Source organism: Mobula hypostoma, chromosome 1 (assembly GCF_963921235.1).
Source record: "Mobula hypostoma chromosome 1, sMobHyp1.1, whole genome shotgun sequence".
NCBI lineage: Eukaryota > Metazoa > Chordata > Chondrichthyes > Myliobatiformes > Myliobatidae > Mobula > Mobula hypostoma.
Window position 1 is genome coordinate 33526856 of NC_086097.1, and position 18725 is coordinate 33545580.

Below are 18725 nucleotides of genomic sequence, written 5' to 3' on the forward strand. Positions count from 1 at the left end.
CCAAAAGCAGAACTTCCCGGCCCCATTGTCATTGCCATCCCCACATATGGTCATGGTCTCTTCATGATGGGGCCACCCCAAGGGAGGAGCAACATCTGATATTCTGTCTGGGTAGCCTCCAACCTGATGGCATGAATATCAATTTCTTCTTCTGGTAAAAAAAAAATCCCTCCCCTCCCCCTTCATCTATTCATCACTCCGACCCCTTACCTTTTCTCACCTGCCTATCACTTCCCTTGGGTCCCCTCCTCATTCCCTTTCTCCAAATGGTCCACTCTCCTCTCCTGTCAGATTCCTTCTTCTCCAGCCCTTTACCTTTCCTATCCACTTGGGTTCACCTATCACCTTCTGCCTATCCTCCTTCCACTTCCCCATCTTTTTTATTCTGGCTTCTTCCTTTTCAGTCCTGAAGAAGGGTCTCGGCCCAAAAGCGTCGACTGTTTATTCATTTCCATAGATACTGTCTGACCTGTCGAGTTCCTCCAGCATTTTGTGTGATTACTAGTAGGTAAGTTATTGGCAGTTATTCTAAGGGACCGGATATATGCGTATTTGGACGGGACTAGGGAGAGTAATAGTCCATGGGGCCGAAGGGCCGGTTTCTGCGGCTCGGAATCTATAACGGGAGACTCCTGCTCTGGCGACACGGCGGAGAGCGGAAATGACGATTGAGTGGGGCGGAAGCGTTCTCCGTGGAGTCCCCAGCGGGTCGGAAGTGACGCCATTGCGCTGCTGCAGGGCGGCCGGAGCTCTGGGTGAGTGAGGGAGTTGGTAGTGGAGGGCGGGGAGAAGTGTAGAGTGGGGTTTAGGGACTGAAGGGGAGGGAGGAGTATCCGTGAGGGGAAAGAGGAGGGGGAGGTGAGGAAGGTGACGAGCGGGTGGATTTGATGGAGGAGGAGGTGGGTGTTGGTGGGTTGTGGGCTGAGGGGAGAGAGATGAGGAGAGGTTGGTGAACTGGGTGGGGTGGGATGGGATGTGTGGGTCTGGCTGAGGGGAGGGAGGTGTGAGTGTGAAGGGGAGGGGGAGATTGAGTGGAATATTTGGGCTGAGGGGAGGGAGGGGTAGTTTGTGTGGAATGTTTGGGTTTGGGCTGAGGGAGAGAGGTGTGTTAGGTGGAGGAGATGAGAAGCTGGTGGATGGGTAACCTGTTGTGGGGTTTGGGGTCTGTTGAAGGTTGGGATGGGAGAAGATGGTTGTAATTTGTGGGTTGTGGAGGTTGAGTCAGATATGCAGAGGAGAGGGTTGGGATGTGGATGATGTGGGTTTGTGGGTGATGTTGAAGGTTTAGGAGGAAGGGGGAATGGCTGGCATGTGGGTTGGAATTGTTGTGGTGAGGATTCAGACTGAGGAGAATATTGCTGATGAGGATGTTTGGGACAATTTGGGAGGGGAGTTTGTAGTAGGTCTGTGGGGAGTCATTGGGTGGGGTGGTGTTGATAGTGTGGAAGGGTTTGGATGTGAGATGGTGAAGAGTTAGAAGGATGGGAAGGTTGGGATGGGGGTATGATGGAGTTGGGGCATGATAGGATTGGGAGGTTGATGTTGAGGATTGGTTGGGTGGAGGGGAAAAAGCAGGGTTGGGACAAGCAATATCGGACTAATACAAATGCCGGAGTATGCAAGATAATACGAGGAAGCTGTGAAAGATCTGTGCCAGGCTTGGCTCCTCCTGTGGATCCCTGAGTCTCACTTTGTCCAGCCTTTTGATACTTGTTCACTTCTGTAATCATAAATGCTGTAGCGTACTCTCCCCTTGCAGCAGAGAATTTAGAAACTCTCCAGCCTCTGAGAACAAATCTCTATACACCTCAGTTTTAAATAACCTCCCCTTATCTTGTATCTGTGCCTCCCCACTGGCTGACTCTCTGTCTATTGGAAACACCTCACATTTACCCTGTCAAGCTCCCTCAGCACCTGTAAGTTTCAGTCAGATCTCTCCTCATTCGTCTGAACTGTAAAGGATTTGATCAAACTTCTTCAGTGATAGAACAGCCTTAAGGGATTATTCTGCACAAGTTGCCCTGCAAATGGATAGGGTGGTTAAGAGGGCGTATGGTGTGTTGGTCTTCATTAGAGGGGGGAATTGAGTTAAAGAGCCACAAGGTAACGCCACAGCCCTATAAAGCCCTGGCTGGACCATGCTTGGAATATTGTGTTCGGGTTTAGTCGCCTCGTTAGAGGTAGGATGTGTAGGCTTTAAGAGAGGGTGCAGAGGAGATTTACCAGGATGTTGCCCGGATTAAAGGATATTTCTTACGAGGATAGGTTAAGTGAGCTAGGGCTTTTCCCTTGGAGTGAAGGAGGATGAAAGGGGACTTGATAGAGCTATACAAGATAATAAGCATAGAACGATTGGATAGACAGAGACTTTATCTCGGCAGAAATGGCTAATACAAAGGGGCATAATTCTTATGTGATTGATGGTAAATAGGGGAGATATCAGTGTAGTGTCTTTTTTACACAGTGGAGAGTGTGTGGAACACACTGCCAGGGGTGGTGGTAGAGGCAGGTACTTTGGGAGATTTAAGAGACTTTTAGAAAGCACATGGATGAAAGAAAAATAGAGGGCTATGTAGGAGGAAAGGGTGAGATTGATCTTGGGGTGGGTTAAAGGGTTGGCACAACCTTGTGGGCCGAAGGGCCTGCACTGTGCTGTGTTCTAAAGTGGGGATTCCCAATCTTTTATATGCCATGGGCCAATACCATAAGGCAAGGGGTCTGTGGGGGTGAGGTGAAGGGGGCTGACAGGTAACCTGATAGAGGTTGATAAAATCATGACGGGCATCGCAGTCTTTTTCCAAGGGTGAGGGAGTATAGAAGTTTAAGGAGAGAGGGGAAAGGTTTTAATGAGACCAGAGGACCATATAAGAGGGGTCAGCAATGCAAAAAGTAAGCAGCTTCAAGTTCCTAGGCATCAACATCTCAGAGGATCTGTCCTGGGCCAAGTGGTTAAGGTGTTGGTCTAGTGATCTGAAGGCCGCTAGTTCGAGCCTCAGCTGAGGCAGCGTGTTGTGTCCTTGAGCATGGCACTTAACCACACATTGCTCTGTGACGACACTGGTGCCAAGCTGTATCGGTCCGAGTGCCCTTCCCTTGGACAACATCGGTGGCATGGAGAGGGGAGACCCTGGAAACCTTCCAAGGTGCAAATCAAATCCATGGTCTTGCCTATATATATATCCTGGGCCAAACATATTTAGCAGGAGGTGAAGGGCGTTGGAGTGATAGGGTGGAGGATGGGACAGTTGGTATACAAATAGATGCAGGAAGGACAGGCAGATGATAGCACAAAATTGCAGTCAGTGGGATCAGTTGAAGTGTAACATGGAGCAAAATTGTAAAGGTTGATGAATACAGGACTGAAGGTGTTACGTTTGAATGCATGCCGTATATGGAATAAGGTAGGTGATCTGTAGTGCAGTTAGAGATTGGCAGGTATAACTTCTAGGCATCACTGAATCTTGGCTGAAAGATCATAGCTGGAGGCTTAATATCCAAGGAAACGCATTTGTATCAAAAGGACAGATGGGTAGGCAGAGAGGGTGGGGTGACTCTTGATAAAATGAAATCAAATCCTTAGAAAGAGGTGACATGGGGTCGGAAGATGTAGAATCCTTGTGGATAGAGGTAAGACACTGCAAGGGTAAAAGGACCCTGATGGGAATTGTATACAACCTCTGAATAGTAGCCAGAATGAGGGGTACAAATTACAAAGGGAGATAGAAAAGGCATGGAATTCACCCTGAGGTTTAAAAAGGAGTAGATAACGTATCAGCATTTCAGTGGAGTAAAGGACATTACAGAGGCATGAGAGATTACCTGGTCTAAGATGATTGAAAGGGGACTCTAGCAGGGATGACGGCAGAACAACAATAGCTGGAGTTTCAGGGAGCAGTTTGGAAGACGCAGGAGAGATACATCCCGAAGATGAAGAAGTGTTTTAAAGGGAGGATGATGCACCAGTGGCTGACGAGGGAACTCAAAGGCTGCATGAAAGCGAGAGAAGGAGTATTACATTAAAAAAAGTGGGAAGATAGAGGATTGAGATGTATTTAAAAGCCATCAGTAGGGAACTGAAAAAGCCATGAGGAGAGAAAGGATTAAATATGAAGATAAGCTAGCCAATAATATAAAAGAGGATACCAAAGGTTTTGCTGCTACTGAACAAATTTCATGTTATATGTCAGCAACAATAAATCTGATTCTGATATGAACATAGGGAATGAGCTACCAGAGAAAGTGGTAGATGAGAGTACATCAACAACGCTGACAATGCACTTGGACAGATACACACATATATACATGCGAAGGGTTTAGAGCGAGCTCAGGTAGACTGTTTGACCGGCAAGGGTGAGTTGGGTTGAAATGCCTGTTTCCATGCTGTGTGACAATGGGGCTTCAGTTCTCTGTCTTCCCACTGAATTGCTCATCCTTCAGGCACCTCCTGCCCACCCGTGACTCCAACATTGGTCTCGTCAGCAGGCATAGAAACAGCGTGAATGTGAGGGGCCTTGAACCCGGGGTCGGACTGAGCTGGAGTAAAGGAGCAGGTAAGAATAGCCAGAAAGATGTTGGTGTCTACATTTCATAAGTCATAGCAGTGTTAAGCCATTTGGCCCACCCAGTCTGTTGTGCCATTCCATCATACCTGATTTATTACGCCTCTCAACCCCATTCTTCTACCTTCTCACTGTAATCCTTGACGTCATTACTAATCAGGAACTTACCAACCTCTGCTTTAAATGTAATGAATTCCACAGATTCTTCACTCTCTGCCTAAAGAAAATCCCCATCTCTCTTTTTAAAGTGACCTCCTTCTATTCTGAGGCTGTTCCCACTGTAGGAAACATCCTCTCCATTTCCATTCTATCTTGGCTTTTCAGTATTCGCTAGGTTTCAGTGAGATGACCCCTCATTCTTCTAAGCTCCAGCAAGTACAGGCCCAGGACCATCAGCCACTCATCGTATGTTAAACCTCCTCAGGATCCTCTCCAATGCCAGCACATCCTTTCATAAATAAGTTCACATTCAAGTTTATTATCACTCAACCATACATATGTACAGGTGTCCCCCGTTTTTCGAACGTTCGCTTTACGAAACCTCACTGTTACGAAAGACCTACATTAGTACCCTGTTTTCACTTTCAGAAGGTGTTTTCACTGTTACGAAGAAAGGTAGCGTGCGATAAAAAATCAGCGCGCGATAAAAGGCAGCGCGCGCCCCGAGCCCGAATTCGGAACGGCATTGCTGAAACACGTTGCATTGAGCAGCCGTTAGCAAGATGAGTTCTAAGGTGTCGGAAAAGCCTGAAAGAGTAAGGGTGTTAAACTTAGCGTAAAACTAGACATAATTAAGCGTTTCGATCGTGGTGAACGAAGCAAGGACAAAGTGAGTTTGGCTTGTGGAAGTTGATGAAGATGATGTTGAAGAGGTTTTGGCATCCCATGACCAAGAATTGATAGATGAAGAGCTGATGCAATTGGAAGAGGAAAGGATAACAATCGAAACTGAATGCAGAAAGTGAAGCAACTGCGTGAGATTTTCGCTGCAATGGTAAAGTACGACTTTAATTTTGAAAGGGTACGTAGGTTTGGGGGATATTTGCAGGATGGTTTGAGTGCTTACAAACAACTGTATGACAGAAAAATGCGCGAAGCTCAGCAGTCAAGCAAGCCTTCCACAGCAGCCACAGCCGACGACGAACCTCGACCTTCGACATCGAGGCGGGCAGTCATAGGAGAAGATGAGCTGCCTGCCCTGATCGACGATGAGATGACACCCCCATGTCCCACCACCCCAACACCCGGGCCCCGGACAGATACTGTACTGATTTGCGAAGAACGTAGCGGTAGCCAGGAGGCACACAGCACATCTTTAAGAAAAAAGCCTAAATGAACATGCTAATTAATTAGGTGCCGCCGACATGTAATTGTCCGCCCAGATCAGAGGCGATGCAATCGGCTCTGATCTGTGCCGACATTTACATGCTGGGCAGCACCTAATTAATTAGCGTGTTTATTTCGGCTTTTTTCTTAATGATGTGCTGTGTGCCTCCCGGCTACTGCTGCGTTCTGCGCAGCAATGTATCGGGTCGACGGCCCGGAGGGTGGAGGCCACTGCACCACCCAGCCTGTGACGACTCAGTCTAACACACCATCATCAGTGTGCTCGGCGCTGTTTTCCCAATTCCGGTAAGTGATACTACACTGTACATACATTATTTCTACTTTATATAGGCTGTGTATTTTTACGTGTTATTTGGTAGATTTGGCAGCTTCATAGTTTAAAGGTTACTGGAGAGCGCGTTTATGCCAACAGCGCTTGCGTGAGATTTTCTGCCAAGAGCGCTTGCGTGAGATTTTCGCTACGGAGATCTGTGCAGGCAATCGTTGTAGAGAAGTATTTCTACTTTATATAGGCTGTGTATTTATCATATCATTCCTGCTTTTACTATATGTTACTGTTATTTTAGATTTTATGTGTTGTTTGACATGATTTGGTAGGTTATTTTTTGGGTCTGTGAACGCTCACAAAATTTTCCCATATAAATAAATGGTAATTGCTTCTTTGCTGTACGGCATTTCGGCTTACGAACCGTTTCATAGGAACGCTCTACCTTCGGATGGCGGGGGAAACCTGTATACAGCTAAACAAAACAACATTCCTCTGAGGCTAAGGTGCAAAACACAGTTCATATAGTCACACACAGCACATGTAGTTATGGTCCAGCACATGCAGTCTCAAAATAATATTAGCACAAGACCCTGCGTGGCATGGCCTGAAGACACGTTAACGTAAAGTGCGGACGCCCAAAACTGCTCACAATATTCCGAGTGCAGTCTGACCAATGGCTTATAAAGCCGCAGCATTACATCCTTGCCTTTATATATCTTAGTCCTCTCGAAATGAGTGTTAATATTGCATTTTCCTTCCTGACCATCAACTCGACCTGCTAGTTAATCTCGCAGGTTAGATGTTCCAGAGATGAGTGCTGGGTGACGAAACTGGCGTCTGCCTTAGACCTATTGCAGTGGGTCAAGGTTGTCTGCTGCGAATCTGGAGTGGAATGTAAACCAGTTGTCCCATCAAATGCTGAGGGTCAGGCAGCAGCTGTGGGGGCTGCAACAGAGAGCCTTTCATCAGATCAAGGATGAAATCCAAACCCATCATTTGCACAGAGCTAAAAGAGTGGAGCACCAGAGAAAATGGATGACATGAGGGGAGAGTGGGAGCTGGGGCTGTACTGGGGAGAGTGAGCAATTGCTGGAAGTCTGAAGTGAAAAAGTGCTGGAAATACCCAGCACACTGGGCAGCATCCGTGGGATGAGAGACAGGGTTAATGTTCCAGGAGGAAGATCAGCTGCTGGAGAAGCGCAGTGGGTCAGGCAGCCTCTGTGCAGAGAAAGGCACAGTTAGGATCTTCATCTTCCACCTGCTCGTCCCTGAAGCAGTCTGTGTTTGGTCCAGGACTCCAGCATCGGAGACCTTGTCTGTCTCCGAGACTGGGACAGGATAAGTCCCCATCAGCGGAACCAGCTGCTCCAGCACAGGGCTGGGTGGGCTGGTTATCTCAGGAGGGTGAGTCGGGGGGGCTGTGAATGGCTGGTTGGGTGGGGGTGGGGGTGGATGCTGTTCCTCAGTTGTGGTTTGGGATTTGTGTGGCTGGTTTATTATTGTCACCTGTACTGAGATACAGTGAAAAGCTTGTCTTACATACAATTCATGCAGATCATTTCATTACATGGTGCATTGAGCCCGTACAAGGGAGAACAGTAACAGAATGCAGAAAACTACAGAGAAAGTGCAGTGGCGGCCGACAATAAGGTGCAAGGTAATAACAAGGTCGATTGTGAAGCAAAGAATCCTCCTTATTGTAGTAAGGGACCATTCAATAGTCTTATAACAGCAGGATAGAAGCTGTCCTTGAGCCTGGTGTTTTGTGCTTTCTGACTTTTGTATCTTCTGCCTGATGGAAGTGGGGGGTGGGGGGAGAGATTGGGGGGGTGGGGTTTTGATTGCACTGCGTAACTGCGGCAGTGAGAAATCTAGACAGTCAGTGGAGGGGAGGCTGGTTTCTGTGATGTGCTGAGCTGTGTCCACAACTCTGCAGTTTCTTGCAGTCACAGGCAGAGCAGTCACCATGCCAAGCCATGATGCATCGGATAGGGTGCTTTCTGTAGCACATTATTATAAATCGGTAAGAGTCAACAAGGACATGAATTTCTTTTGCCTCCTCTACTGAGGCAGCAAGAACCAACGCACAAAATGCTGGAGGAAACCAGCAGGTCAGGCAGCATCTGTGGAGGGGAATAAACAGTCACTGTTTGGGCTGAGAGCTTTCGTTGGAACTCAGACAGAGTCTGTGGAGTTCCAGTCTCCTGCCCGTCTAACTCCTGCCCACCCTTCATTTCTGTTTCCCAGGTACGCACCCCACCCACCCCTCCGATGATGGATGAGCTGGCCCATGACCTGGCGTCTGCGCTGGACGAGACATCTGAGCAGAACCGTCTGGACGAGGAGGGGTGGGAGGGGCCGTGCCCCAGCCCCCGCCAGCCCCAGCGACGGCAGACCCGCAAGCGCCGGGGCCGGAAACGGCGCTCCATCTCGAACCGGCCGCTCGACTATGGCCGCTGTTTTAGCGAGGCGTCTGGTTCCAGCCAGGAGGAGACGGCGGCCGGAGGGGGCGCCGCGGCGGGAGCTCCCAGTGACTCGGACGACGATCGGGCGGTCGTTCAGCGCCTCTCCTCCCTCAATGTGACACTGAAGGGCAGGCAGTCAGCCTGGGGTGAGGGCGACGGTCCGGCGGAGGGAGGTCAGGGCCCAGGGCAGGGCCGCAGGAGGCGCCGGGCCAAGCCCCCCGCCGATGTCACCTCCTCCCTGCAGAAGAAACTGAAGGTGTCTGAGCCGGCGGCCCCTCCCTGCCCCTGGAGCCCTTCCGGGCCTTGCCAACACAAGAAGCAGCGGCTGCCTGAGGGAGGGGGCAGCCAGCGCGGCTCCCGGCCCCCTGCCACCCCCGGTGAAGGCATGGACTGCAGCCAGGAACACAAGGCATCAGACGAAAACATGACCGACAGGTGACTGCTGGGCAGCAGGGTGGGGGGAGTGAGGTTGGTTCCCAGAGCACTACACCCTCAGTCTGGTCCCTGACTCGCCCCTCATCCCATTCCATCCCCTACCCCCCTCAAACCCCTGACCCTGCAGCGTGTGATGGGATGGTGTGGAGGGAGCGTCACTCATTGTGCAGGCTGGTTGGGGTTGGGTAGATGGTGTTCAGACGGGGCTCATTGACTCTCTGCTCTGTTCCCAGTGACGCCAGCAGCGTGTGCAGCAGTGATGGACTGGTCTTGGGGTAGACCCGGAGCTCAGTGGGTGGGGTTGATCTCTCGTGCTCGGGTGGGTTTGGGGTGCTGTACGGGTGGAGCTCATTGACTCTCTGCTCTGTTCCCAGTGACGCCAGCAGCGTGTGCAGCAGTGATGGACTCTTCACCAACGACGAGGGACGACAAGGTATGGATGCATGGGTTATGGGAGGGCGTGAAAGTGTAAGCAGTCATGGCTCCCTGCCCCAGTCGCTGGAAATGTCCTGGATCACACGAGACGGGATGGTGTGTGTGTGATGGGGGGGGTGCGAGAGCGCATGACAGTACAGTGTGGGAGGGTGGGAGCGCGTGACGGGATGGCGTGTGGGATGGTGCAGTGCAGAAGGAACACTCGGTGTGTCACTCTCCTTTCAGCTGGTTCCCCGGGGTGTCCCCCACGTGCACTTCAGTCTGCTGTGATTGTGGAGGGTGGGGCTGTGTGCCCCTGTGCCTGTGACCTGGGCTAGCTCCGGCAGTGTGGTGTGTCGGGGCACGTTTGAGCTGTTGTGGAGCCGTGTCTCCTGTGACCGGGCCAGTTTGAGTTGATCGGGAGTAAAATGTTTTCTCATCACATTGGCTCAGCAAAAGGCAACAATTGAACAGTTGTCAGAACACTGTGTGTGAGCGGTGAGTGGCAGGCCAGGTGGTGGGACTGAAGGGGTGAGTGACGCCATGAGGGTACGAGTGACGGGCTGTGTTGGGAGTGAGGGTCAGGAATGGGGATCGACTTGGATTTAAGCAGCACCTGTGACATTCCACGGACACCCAGGCCGTGGTGTAGGTGTGGAACTAGCCTTGTTCCCTGCATTGCTGGGGTTGTCTGAAACCCTCAGTTCAGTTGGTGGCTCTGGCCCTGGGGTCACATGGGAGATCCTCGGCCCATTGTGTCTCAGCGGTAGACCACCCACTTACACTTACCCTGCTTATTCTCTCACCCCTGCTCCCCTTCGACTCCCATACCTCTACAAGTGGCCCCTTAACCAGCTAACCCACCCTAGGGTGCCCCGCGAGGTTACGGGGAGCATGCAGACTCCACAGACACAGGTCGGGATCTATCTAGGTCTCTGACCTGTGAGACTGCAGCACTCCCTCCTTCCCACTCCCTCCCTGGTTCTCAGCAGCCGGGTAGGGGGTGGGCGGAAGACACGGCTGTGCCTTCCCTGAGGCCAGGGTGGATCCAGTCTCACTGGTCCCAATCAGCTGACTGTCTCTTCCCCAGTGTGGATCTCAGAGAAGCGGGTGGGGGGGGAGGAGGATATGGAGGGAGAGGTGGGTGGGGGGAGAATATGGAGGGAGAGGTGGGTGGGGGGATATGGAGGGAGAGATGGGTGGAGGGGGATACGGAGGGAGAGGCGGGTGGAGGGGGATACGGAGGGAGAGACGGGTGGAGGGGATACGGAGGGAGAGGCGGGTGGAGGCGGATACGGAGGGAGAGGCGGGTGGAGGGGGATACGGAGGGAGAGACGGGTGGAGGGGATACGGAGGGAGAGGCGGGTGGAGGCGGATACGGAGGGAGAGGCGGGTGGAGGGGGATACGGAGGGAGAGGCGGGTGGAGGCGGATACGGAGGGAGAGGCGGGTGGAGGGGGATACGGAGGGAGAGACGGGTGGGATGGGGCAAGGGGTGGTGCCACTGTGGACACTTGCTGCTGCCTCTGTGCCCAGGTGTGGAAGGGTGGGTAGGGTCAGTGGGTGAATGGGCTGAGGTGGACAGGGTAGGGCTGGGGCTGATGGTACTATGGACACTGACTGCTGCCTCCATGCCCAGGTGTGGGGTGGCGGGGTTGGTGAGTGGATGGGGCGGGGCGAGGCAGAGGGTTTGGCGTGACGTGGGTGTTCGATGGACGGGGTGGACACTGACTGCTGCCTCCATCCCCAGGTGACGACGAGCAGAGCGACTGGTTCTACGAGGGAGACTGCGAGCAGGGGTTCCGCGTGCCCAAGCTCCTGCCGCACTGGGACGGCCTGAAGGCTCCGCTGGCCGATGGGGACCAGGGGGTGGGTACATACCCCTCTCCCGCCTTCCTCCTGCCGACACGGCCCGCACAGAGAGGTGAGAGTGGGGCTGGTCTGTGTACACCACACTGTCTGTATCACCGATTAACCTGGTAACCCGTGCATCCCTGTGGAACCAGAGCACCTGGAGGAAACCCTCGTGGTCGTGGGGAGAGCGTACAGACAGTGCCAGGGATTGAACCCAGGTCTCTGGCATTGCACTGACTGCTATGCCACCGTGCCATCTGGCGTGTATGCAATGCCCTCCGTGTGCACGTCCTGCACTGTCGATGCGTTTCCCTGAGTTCTCCACACGTCATCGCGCTGCCCCTGACCTGTCCGTCTCTTCCCCTCTCCCACAGGCTACCATGCCCGGCTCAACCGTTTTCCCGGAATCGCCGCGCGCTGCATCCGGAAAGGTCGTCGGAGGCTGGTGGGAAAGGTCAGCAGTCAGGAGGGTGATAGGTTGGGGTGGGGGACAGGTCAAGGGGGTGGGGAGAATGGGTAAATGGTCCAGTATAGGGAGGGCAGTGGGTTTACACAGGTCCCAGAACTGGGTCAGGGGCTGTGCTGGAGTGTGGGATCTGTACCCACCACTCCTCTGATCAATGTCCCACGCCTAGCCTTATGTCCACCCCTCCTCTTCCCTCCCCCCTCCCATCCTCAGCCCTCCCTCTCTGCACCTGACCCTGCCTCTTCCCTCTGGGCTCAACGCCATTCCATCTGCCCTGACCCTGTGGTGAGACCCTCCCTGCACATCCCCAGTGATGACGGTTGCCCCGGTTGTGCTGCCGGTGACGGGGTGCAGTCCCAGGGGTCAGCAGCTTGGTGTGCAATCACACCCACCCTGGCAGTGCAGTGGGATCGGTAACTGCTGTGTCCCCCCCCCACCCCGGTTTAACCCTCCCTGGCCCAGGATAGTCCTCAGTGAAGAAATTCACCACATCAAAGGCCATTTAGCCCTACCAGTTTGTGTGACCCCCCTTCCCCCAGCTGAATCCTTACCCACACCACGTCACAGGATCACCGTTCCACATTCACACCCTGTCAGGTTTGAGTGTGGGGATATCTGTCCCCTACCCTGTGTGGCCGCATGCTCCAGACCCATCACCCTTTGTCATCGCCCCCTCCCCCCTCCCCCCCCCCAATCTGGTCATTGATCTCAGGCCCACAGCTGCTGTCCCAGGGTGACACATCTGGCTGGGGTGGGGGATGGATAGAGCAGCGGATGATGGGTGGGAGGGTTGTTGGAGGGGGAGGGGGGGTTTGGTGGAGGGATGGGTCAGTGGGGGGAGGGAAGGGACGGAATCCGAGAGTCACTGTCCGGGGTAGCCCCTGAGGTCTCCAACTCAGGAGGCGTCCCTGGGTGGGATGGCCTGTGGTAGGGGAAATTTTACTGGGTGAGCAGCTGGCTGACTGAGTGATGTGGCACCGAACCAGCATGTGACAATGGGCTGAGTGGCCTTTGGCACCATGATACTGTAGTAACCCCCTCTTCTCTCTGGCCCCCCCCCCAACATGTCTGTGTGTGCCAACAGGAGGGGCCGGTGGGAGTCGTCCCCAGCGAGAGGGTGAATCACTTTGGGCAGGACCCTTACCGCAGGGAGTAAGTACTGATAACAGCGAAATCTCCCCCTACTCACACACAACACTGGATAAACCTCGGGGGGCGGGGGGGGTTGCATTTGGTAGTGGCATGGGGATTGGAGACCTCGGGTCAGGGAAGGTAAGGCGTGTGGAGTATGGGAGTCAGTGGGATCCTCTTCACTGGGTGACCCAGGGGTGGGGAGGGGGGGCAGGTGACCCCGAGCAGTGGGGGTGGGCTGTGAGGAGCATGATGTTGGGGAAGGGTAACATTGGGAGTAGGGGGTGATGGGGCGGGAGAGGATTGTTGGGGGTGGTTGGACGGTGAGAGTACAGTCGGTGTGTGACCCTCTCTTACGGCAGGTTATGTCGTGTGAGGGGGGAGGGTGGCACTGAGGAGTGGGGGTGGGCTGTGAGGAGCATGATGTTGGGGAAGGGTAACAGTGGGGGCCAGGAGTGACGGGGAGGGAGAGGGTTGTTGGGGTTTTTGGACGGTGAGGGTACAGTCGGTGTGTGACCCTCTCTTACGGCAGGTTACGTCGCGTGAGGGTGGAGGGTGTCAGTGAGGAGTGGGAAGGGAGGGTTGGTCACACTGGGCTGGGGGGAGAGGGGGGACTAGGATGGTGGGGTTACTGGTCAGTGTGTGACCTGCTCTTACTGCAGGCTACGTCGGGACGTGTGTGTGAGGGGTCAGTACCGTGAGTGGAGCATGCTACAGCCCCTGCGCCTCGGGGTAAGTAAACTCCCGCTGATACGTGGCTGGGGGTTGTGCGTGTGGAGTGGGGGGTGTGTGTGTCTCTCTGTGGGGAGGGTGGAAGGATCTGCGTTGCATGTTGGGACACTACAGTCAGAGACGTGTTTTGAAGTGACGGGGAGGAAGGCGGTCAGTGGTTCGAACGCCCACTGATCTTCACTGGCCACTGCTGGGCTGGGGAGGGGGTGTGGAGTGGCGCAGTGAAGGCAGTGCTAAGGGGTGGGGGGGGGTTTACAGATTGGGCTGTGGTTAGGTCAGAGATCGCCCCTGTCCTTCTCGCTTCCTTCACTGACTCCTACTCCTGCATTTGCAGTTTAACCCTTTGATGCCCCTGTGCCCACTGGCGGTGCTGACTGATGGCTCCCACAGGAAGTGCTCCAACCTGCAGACCAAGGCACGGTGAGTTCCCCACCCCTCTACTGGCACAGGATCTCCTCTCACCTTTCCCTCCAAACCATGATCTGCCCTGGGTCTCCCTTCTCCCCTCCCCCCTCCCCCCCACTGCCTGGCACCGGATCTCCCCTGGATAGTGTCTATACCATTTCCTGAGACTCTCCCCTCACCTGCACCTCACTACCCCAAATCAGGGTCAGCTCCTGACCCCTGGGTCAGAGTGTGGTCAGCTTGGGACTCTGCTCCCGAACCCTGACCTGAGCAGTGTGCCCGGTCAGGCTCCCTTTGCCGTGAAGTCCTGCTGCGTTTTGCCCTGTGGACGCTGCCCAGCGTGCTGCTGTGTTCCTGTGGCCACTGACTGTACCTATTACCTCTCCCCAGGCAGACGAGTGTCCACCTGGGCTCCCTGTGTACCGGTGACGTGAAGCGGAGACGGAAAACAGCAACCACATCCAGTCCTAGTGCAGGTATTGTGCTGAGAGATAGCCCCTCACCCCACAAATCACAGCTATAGTTCTCCCCTCCCCCCCGCCCCCCACTGAACGGGACAGTGGTACATCGATACTGGGCTGTGAGGAGAGAGTGGGGCAATGGAAATAGTGTGGGGACTGACACTGGACGGTGGGGGGAGAGAGAGGGTTAGTGGGATTAGTTTGAGGACTAACAAAATGCTGTAGGGAGAGACAGGGTCAGTGGGATTAGTGTGGGACTGACGCAGGGCTGTGGGGGAGAGTGGGTCTGTGGGATCAGTTTGGGGACTGACACTGGGCTATGGGGAGAGTGGGTCTGTGGGATCATTTTGGGGATTGATGCAGGGCTATGGGGAGAGAGCGGAGCAGTGGGATTAGTTTGGGATTGAAAAATGGCTGTGGGAGGGACTCGCAGCCTGTAGGTGGGATCTTGTGCTGCATGGCAGTTAGTCCTGGTGCCTGGCAGGGTGGAGTGAGTTAAGGTGTAGAGTGGATGTGCAGCATGCAGTGAACAGTGTATATTGAATGGTGTTCTTTGGGTGTACTGTACATAGTACAGTAGGTATACTGTAGATGAATAGTTTAGTGTATTGTTTACAGTTTATGATGTGTTGATGTACTTTTTACATTGAATGGTGTAAGGTGTGTCTACTCTGGTGAGTAGTGTATTGTGGTTGTACAGTGTATGGTGAGTGGTGTACTGTGGTTGTACAGTGTATGGTGTTCTGTGGGTGTATAGAGCATGGAGAATAGTGTTCCGTGGGTGGGTGGTGAACTGCACTCTGTGGGCGTACAGTGTATTGAGTACCAGACTGTTGTGGACGCAGTATGGCTCTATTCAGTCCCATCTCTCTCTCTCTCTCTCTCTTTCTCTCTCTTTCACAGCCACCTCGTGTCCCCACGGTGAGGGTGAAGGGGGCAGCCCAGAGGGGGCTGGGAACAAGGCGTCTGCCTGCATGGAGTGGGCTGAGGGCGAGACCAGAGCTGGACCGGGAGCAGAGAGCCCAGGCGCTGGCAAGTGTGTGAATTCCCTGGTGTCTCTGCCCCCCGTAGTGTCTGCCCAGCTGTGACGAGACGGCCGGACCCCAGCAGAGCGACCTCTGGCAGCGTCAGTGAGGACATGCATTGCCCTGTCTGGTCCCCATGTACCGACTGCTGCCTGGCTGTCAGACACTCAGACTCCGTAAGGACAGAGACATGCCTGCTCCATCCTGTGGGATCTTGCTGAGCTGTGGGCACCCTGGCCCAGTCAGGATCCCATTTGAAGGCTCAGTTACCTCAGTGTTACATCGTGTACTCCAGCGAGACACTGACCATCATACCTAATAACACGTTGTGCTACAAACAGCACACGTTATACCCAGCCCTGCACTGGTGATATAACATACTGGAGGGTTCTACCAGCAACCTAGGTTGTATTATAAAATACAATACACAGAGGGTGTTGCAGTGCATACAGGAAGTTACACCCACTCATATGATTGTCTCATACATCACAAGGGTGTTAGACCCATTATTAATATAAATGTACTGATGTTCTCAACTCAATCTGTTGCAAGTGTGTGGTGAATATCTCAATTCAGATGTTCTACGTCCCACTGTTCCAGTGTGAAATCTGTACGCTATTTGTACTGTGTTTTATTGTTTGGTCTATTCCTCTGACTTGCAATATTACCTGCCCCTCCAAAATTTCTTGGTGCTTTCAGGAAGGCAGTCGAGATGCCATTTGTTCCACAGTCTCTGGAATTTCTAATGTCCCGAGTAACGTTTTAGAAAGAAAATTTTAAATTAAAATATTTTGATATTTCCCAACTCCTTTGGAATGTGTCTTTGAGTAGTTTCCAAAGTGTTTCTCCTGGTGTGTCTCATTGAGCAGAGACTGGAAATCCTGAGCAACTCTCACAAAACGCTGAAGACACTCAGCAAGCCAGGCAGCATCTGTGGAGGGGAATAAACAATCAATGTTTCAGCCAGAGACCATTCATCAGGACTGGGAAGGAAGTGGATATGGTGTGATGTGTCACTCAAATGCTGGCTGTAATGGGAGTATGAACATACCCTTAATCCCAGGACACATCTCGTGGGGTCATTCTTTTGTCCCTGAATATCCCTATGGAGTGCTAGCACGCTGGGAGCTGGCATTGACTGAATGTTTTGCAGACCAGGTAGATGTGACTGAGAAAGGTGACGAGGGTACGGTCAGCAATAGAAATGTAAGTTAGGCAGAATAGTAGAATTTAGCTCATCAGTATGAGGTGATGCCCTTTGGGGGGTTTAACTGAGGTGTGACGCACAATGAGTAACGGTCTGCAGGGGGCATTGAACAGAGGAACCTTAGTGGACACATCCAAAGAAAGATCAGCCTAATTTGTCTCAGGTACATTGAAATACAGTGAAATACATCATTTGCATCTGTGGATGGGCTAGTGGGGGAGGCAGCCCTCAAGTGTCGCCATCCTTTTGATGCCAACATAGCATGCCCACAACTTACTGACTCTAACCTGTATGTCCTTGCAATGTCAGAGGAGACCAGAGCACCGGAATGAACCCACACAGTCACGGGGACAGCAGTGGAATTGAGCCTGAGCTGCTGGTGCTGTAGCAGTGTCATGCTAATGCTAACCGACACTACCGTGCTGCCTGGAGGGGGCAGACGTGTTAGTGAGGTGGTGAAGTGCCCCTCACTGGGCAGAATACAGAAAATCAGAGCAGGGCACAGGTAGTACAATGTTGGCTGGAGCAGTGTGCACAGTTGTGGTCTTCGCACAATGGGCAGCATGCGAATGTGCTGGCGAGGGTGGGGAAGTTTGGGGGTCACCAGGTTGCTGAACTCCAGTTACAAGGGGTTGTTGGGTTTTCATTGGACATGGGGGACCTGCTCCCTGAGGGGGTATTGCAAGCAGAGTGTGTCACATTGAAGTATCTGGACCAAGCTTGGAGGGCTGCAAGAAAGTGCTGGTCGATGGGATTAGTATAGATGGTTACTGAATGGACAGGGTGAGCCAAAGGGCCTGGATTTATGCTGTCCAACTGGGTCACCATACCTGCCTTTCATAGGATTAAAACATCCTCTTGGCAGATAGCAATCATTCCATAAACTGGTGGCTGCTCCGCCATCAGCACCCACCCCTACTGCTCCCTCCTTCGCACATTTCTGCTGCTCAATGAGTCCCCCCCCCCCACTCCCACCTTCCTGGTGCTCCCCCCCCCACACACATCCCTGTAGCTGTGAGTGTATCCAGTTGTAGTGCCTGTGGGATCTCTTCACCCAGTGACAAGAGCTGGGCTCTCACTGAAGGCTAGCGCCTTGCACAGTGTGACATTTCTTCGAACTGGTGGTCCTACACCCCCTTGGACAGTTGCACCATCTATGACAGCCCTTCATACTTTGACCACATTCTGTCCTTGTAAACTCAGGCTTGGCTACAGCTCCGTAAGACCATAGTCATAGTCATACTTTATTAATCCCGGGGGAAATTGGTTTTCATTACAGTTGCTCCATAAATAATAAATAGTAATAGAACCATAAATAGTTAAATAGTAATATGTAAATTATGCCAATAAATTATGAAATAAGTCCAGGACCAGCCTATTGGCTCAGGGTGTCTGACCCTCCAAAGGAGGAGTTGTAAAGTTTGATGGCCACAGGCGGGAATGACTTCCTATGACGCTCAGTGCTGCATCTCGGTGGGATGAGTCTCTGGCTGAATGTACTCCTGTGCCCAACCAGTACATTACGTAGTGGATGGGAGACATTGACCAAGATGGCATGCAACTTGGACAGCATCCTCTTTTCAGACACCACCGTGAGAGAGTCCAGTTCCATCCTCACAACATCACTGGCCTTACGAATGAGTTTGTTGATTCTGTTGGTGTCTGCTACCCTCAGCCTGCTGCCCCAGCACACAACAGCAAAAATGATAGCACTAGCCACCACAGACTCGTAGAACATCCTCAGCATCGTCCGGCAGATGTTAAAGGACCTCAGTCTCCTCAGGAAGTAGAGACGTCTCTGACCCTTCTTGTAGACAGCCTAAGTGTTCTTTGACCAGTCCAGTTTATTGTCAATTCGTATTCGTATTCGTAGGTGAATTGATTATGGGGAGCAAGGACATGGCAGACCAATTGAATAATTACTTTGGTTCTGTCTTCACTAAGGAGGACATAAATA

At 52.7% G+C, this 18725-nt stretch overlaps 1 protein-coding gene across 6 annotated transcripts; it reads left to right on the forward strand.

Annotated features, from left to right (window-relative positions):
* The first annotated feature begins 704 nt into the window (after window positions 1-704).
* On the forward strand, window positions 705-16360 carry LOC134352817 (G patch domain-containing protein 2-like). 6 transcript variants are annotated; one of them, XM_063060337.1, is made up of 12 exons: window positions 740-755; window positions 4438-4550; window positions 7729-7831; window positions 8422-9074; window positions 9449-9507; window positions 11238-11411; window positions 11716-11795; window positions 12892-12959; window positions 13601-13670; window positions 14005-14090; window positions 14466-14551; window positions 15440-16360. In XM_063060337.1, exons 3-12 carry the CDS (start codon window positions 7781-7783, stop codon window positions 15622-15624), a joined length of 1512 nt encoding a protein of 503 aa, XP_062916407.1. In that variant the 5' UTR covers window positions 740-755; window positions 4438-4550; window positions 7729-7780; the 3' UTR covers window positions 15625-16360. The 6 variants fall into 6 exon arrangements, with proteins under 6 accessions (XP_062916758.1, XP_062916583.1, XP_062916848.1 ...); XM_063060428.1 differs by lacking the exon at window positions 740-755 and adding an exon at window positions 2764-3143; XM_063060688.1 differs by lacking the exon at window positions 7729-7831 and having other exon boundaries at window positions 705-755; window positions 4483-4550.
* Window positions 16361-18725: the final 2365 nt, after the last annotated feature.

What these genes read in the sequence shown, in the direction of transcription:
- LOC134352817 (XM_063060337.1), top strand. Translation starts at nt 7,781, where the DNA reads ATGCAGAAAACTACAGAGAAAGTGCAGTGGCGGCCGACAATAAGGTGC. An exon ending in CAACGACGAGGGACGACAAG is followed by an intron (nt 9,508 to 11,237) that starts GTATGGATGCAT and finishes CTCCATCCCCAG; the next exon opens with GTGACGACGAGCAGAGCGAC. An exon ending in CACATCCAGTCCTAGTGCAG is followed by an intron (nt 14,552 to 15,439) that starts GTATTGTGCTGA and finishes TCTCTTTCACAG; the next exon opens with CCACCTCGTGTCCCCACGGT.